Source organism: Benincasa hispida, chromosome 1, assembly GCF_009727055.1.
Source record: "Benincasa hispida cultivar B227 chromosome 1, ASM972705v1, whole genome shotgun sequence".
Taxonomy (NCBI): domain Eukaryota; kingdom Viridiplantae; phylum Streptophyta; class Magnoliopsida; order Cucurbitales; family Cucurbitaceae; genus Benincasa; species Benincasa hispida.
Window position 1 is genome coordinate 40,897,109 of NC_052349.1, and position 4,658 is coordinate 40,901,766.

General features: G+C 34.0%; 1 protein-coding gene across 1 annotated transcript; it reads right to left on the reverse strand.

Moving 5' to 3' along the window:
* Positions 1–823: 823 nt before the first annotated feature.
* Positions 824–4,042, reverse strand: LOC120069317. Its single transcript, XM_039021050.1, has 5 exons — positions 3,696–4,042; positions 3,568–3,612; positions 3,172–3,450; positions 2,903–3,084; positions 824–1,437 (listed from the first exon to the last, which is right to left on the reverse strand). The coding sequence occupies exons 1-5, from the start codon at positions 3,907–3,909 to the stop codon at positions 1,258–1,260; spliced, it is 900 nt and encodes a 299-aa protein (XP_038876978.1). The 5' UTR covers positions 3,910–4,042; the 3' UTR covers positions 824–1,257.
* Positions 4,043–4,658: the final 616 nt, after the last annotated feature.

Consider the following 4,658-nt stretch of genomic DNA (forward strand, 5'->3'; position numbering starts at 1 on the left):
TATTAGAACGAGAAAGAGTTGAGATGAGTTGGTGTCCTTACAATTATATAAGACTACTTTGCAAGCATGGGTTCTTTTAATTGCCAAACATGAACCGAACATAACTATTGACATATACTTCTTCTATAAAGGCTGAAGTTCTAGTTTCTGTACCATAAAAGGTTTATTAATTAGTTGAATCAGAGTATTTTGGTGATAAGTTTGGCCTTTTTTATATGCATAACTTTATAGTTACGTTCTAGTATTTTTGTTATTAGATTCAGCCTTTTTTTTTTAATTAATTAATTAATTCTTATTATAATATGAGTAGAGAGATTTAAAACAAAGAACTCTTAGTTACTAACATATTTATATGTAAGTTGAGTTATGCTCGCTTTAGCTAAACTTTTTCTTACATGTTTTAGTGTACTTTGTAATTAGTTGAATGTTGTATGATCTAAAAGTTCTTTTAATACAATAGGGGGTGGAGGATTCAAACCACAAACTTCTTGGTCGCTAACACATTGCATACCAAATGAACTATGTTTGTTTTGGTAAAAATTCATAAGTTTATTTTTAAGAACGTATCAATTGCAACACGACCAATTAAAATTTACTCACCCAATAAAAAAATTGAACTTTTTCCTAAATTTAACTAATCGATATAGCTTCACTTTATATTTAACTTTCTAACCTAATTAAATTTAAATGCATTCATCTTAGTTCCTCACCATCCAACTTTTGCAATCCATTTAGCAAAACCATTTTGTAGTATCTAGAAACTTGGATTCTAAACCACATGTAACCAATGTAGTATCAAATTCAAAAATCATATGAACTAGAGTATCAAAATGAGAACTAGGTGGTCTAAGATTTTTGTTAAATACAGTATAAAATTTTTACAACAAAGGCGAATAATAATAATAACAATGAGAGAGAGATTTTAAAACTTGAAAACAAAAGGAGGAGCCCTTTAGAGCCTTACCCTACTATTCAGAACACAAAGACAAAAGCATGCACGTGAAGCCTAAGCTGCTGGCCTTCTTTCACCATCACAAAGAACAAATTGAAGTGATTAAGAGGCAAAGACAAATAGGACCACAAACACAGAACTATCCCTTGTGATAACCCTCATCTTCATACAATCCCATATTCCCATCTACCCTTTCTCTTCCATTTTGCATTAATTAACCAAATCTCTCCTTACAGAGCTATCTTCTCTATTCCCTTCCTCCCTCATTTTCCATGTTTGTTCTTTCTCCATTTCATCTCTCTCTTTTAGCACCCTTTTAGTTTTAGATGAGAGAGGAACCTCTTTCTTCTTGATCTTTGTTCTTCTTTCTGCTTCTTCTTCATCCATGATAAGCATCCCCCTTGCTTGCACTTTTCTTCTGTTATTAGTTCTCTATCTACCTTTTCTTCTTTTGCTCTCTCCTCTTTCATTTCTCTTTTTATCACCTGCATTTAGATGACATTGCTTTATATCAGTGCCAGATAAAAGGCTTTCTAAAGTCTATGTAATAAGATTTTGGGAACTACAGAAGAAATGATAGATTATTAACCTCTAATTTGTTCACGGACAGTTGGAGGTTTCAACTATAAATTTCACTTGATCTTAGCAGAAAAAAACAAATTCAACACTGCCCATTTCTTGATGGTTTTAATGCTTGAGGATTCTTTGTTGGTGATTTGTTCAGTAGTAAACACAGAAGCAATGATTCAGCAACCTATTATTGTTGCTCAATCGACTAGAAAGGGAACATACAAGGCCACAACTTTCAGAAAGAAGGGGAAAAAAGAGCTGTAACTGCCTTTTCAATGAGAATCTCAAAAAATATATATATAGAGAGGAGATTTTTGTTGAAAAACAAAGGGATATATATGTAAAGGAAAATCTTGATGGGCTCCACTAAGGTAAAAGGAAAGGAAATGAAATAGACAGGGAGGAATAGAAAAAAGACAAATACAGAGTTCAAGGTGGGAAATTTGAAATTTATGCAGTAATTCATGGGTTGAGACACTGTCTCTATACCAAGAATTGAATCAAGGCAGGGTTTTCTGACATCTGAATATTATCACTTTAATTTCTAGAAAAATATGTTTCTACAATATAGAGACAATCACAACTATATGAGCTGGAAAGTAGGCCAATATGAGGGGGAAAAAATAAAAAAGGGACCAAAACTGTAACAACTTGTGGCTAACAAAATCAGTCCCCCACCTTGTATGGGTATAGTACTCTGTTTTATGACATGTATCGGGACAATCCTGATTTGGTTGCCTCATCCTTAGTGGGGCTGTTTGGGAGGGATAGAAATAGATTGAAGAAAAAGCTTTTGTGTCTGAGAAAGCTGAACTTCACTTATGCTCCACTTGTTTCTTTCTTTTCTTAGATTCTATTCTGTGATGCTTAGGTTGACATTTAAATTTTGCATTAACTGCTCTTCTCCTCAAGCTATGAAGAAAGGCGGATCATATGTTGGGTTCACCAGCAAAGTTGTTTTAATTGTTCATTAAAACTGAATCATATCCAATTCATAGAAACAAATCGACATCAATTTTCCTGTACAATCACCGCGAAATCCAGCTTTTGTGGGCTTAATAATGGTTTATAGAGTACCGTGTAAACTCCCTGAATTCAATAATTCAAACTTGTTGGGTGCGGTTTTAATTTCTGAGCCTAGCAGTGTGTTAAAAAATAAGTACTTAGAATATTCTACTCACCAGAACCTATCCACATAAATTTTTGGATTTTGTGGGGATTGGCTTAGGCTAGGGGTGATTTAAACAATTCCCAACTACCAATTAGCTCTGCATTTGACTTTCAGACTTTCCATATAGACGCCTTTGAAATCAAACTAAAAGCATCAGACTAATATAATAAAAGATTTAGGCTATGACAGATTGGGACTGAGGTACATACCTCTGTCTCGGGAGTAATTTTAGAATTGGAATTGGGCGAGTCTTCTTCTAGTTCGCATCTCTTTAATGCTCTCTCCACGATGGGAGGCGTAGAAGCAGGACTAGGACTATTTGAACCAACGTTTGGTGGTGTGCTTTGAGTTCCCACATCTCTGGTCATAGCATTGGCATCCACTTTCTTCTCTGAAAATTACAACAGATAATTCAAAATCATCCAACCCCCAACTCGAATAAACTCGAAATTGTAAAGGAGAAGACAGATGATTTAACCTGGAATTGGGAGTTTCTGAACTACTTGTGTAATAGAACATGGCTTTGTTTGAGTTTGTTGTGAATGATTGGAGTAAACTAAAGGAGCAGATATCGCAATTCTGTTTGCTAAGTTCCTAAACGACCTCCCACTAAGCGATTTTGCAGATAAACACTCCATGGGAACTTCCCCAGAAAGTGGATTACATATATACTTCTCGGCTTCGTTCCACTTCGAATTCAAAGTAAACCCATCAAGAGAAAAGCATTCCCAACTGTTGAGCGACCTGGCTTGCAGTGCTGCATAAGAAGCAGCACCCAGTCACAAAAAAAAAAAAAAAAAAAAACCAATTCCCTCAAATTCATTTTCACAAACACTTTGTAGGCAAAGCAAAGCCCAAATTCAAGTAAACTCACCCTTGATGGCACTAGTAAAGGAATAAGTAGCTGGGTCAATTTCATCTGAAAAAAAAAAAAACCCAGAGAAGTTAAGGAACAGAAGAATCCATGGCTGGAATCAAAATTCCGAAAAAGAAAAAGAAAACCTCCAAAAGGGTATCCAGGAGAGGAGGCGGTGCTAGTGATGGTAGTGATGTTTGATCGAAACGACCTCGCATCTTCTCGAAAGCTTCTGATGTAAGAGCCAGAGAATCGCCGGGAAATGGCGGGGTCGCGGTTAATTTTGGCTTTCGCCGCCCATTCACGGAGGCTGAACTCCGGTTCATCTCGTCGTTGAGAAATGAATGGGGGTTGCTCCATGGAAATGGAATTTTGAGCTTAACAAATTTACCAGACCTTCAAACTTTTTCAATTGTCCCTACTGCTACTAAAATGCCTCTCGTCTTTGGCAAATTTTTTTCTCTCTCTTTTTATTTCTTCTTAGACAATTTTTTCAATTTGAAATGAAATCTTTTTATTTTCTTTTCGCCACATCAGCATGTACAGGAATTCAAATGTTTTTTTATATTGTTTTTTTCCTGAAAAAAAAGTATTTATGTATATTTTAGTTTAAAATAAATACACATCGAGAAACTGTCATTTTCCCATTTATTCATTTTTTTTTAAATTAAATGTCTATCCTCTGTTAGATTTTTTATGTGTCATAATCTGGTTTTTTTCCACTTGAACTCTGGTGAATTATTCAATTATATGGTAACTAATAAAGTTGATGTGAGGTTATGTATGTCCAAACTATCACTTGGTCACGACATGTTAACTTAAGTCTAGTTTGATAATTATTTGATTTTTTTTGTTTTTTCTAAAATTAAGTCTATAGACACGGCTTCCACATTTAAATTTTCTTTCGTATTATCTATTTTTTATCAATGATTTAAAAAACTAAGCCAAAATTTAAAAACTAAAAAAAGTAACTTTTAAAAACTTATTTTTGTGTTTGAAATTTAGTTAAGAATTCAATCATTGTACTTAAAAAAGAATCAAATCATTGTAAGAAATGACGAGGAAATAGATTTAATTTTCAAAAACTAAAAACAAAAAAATGAAATGAT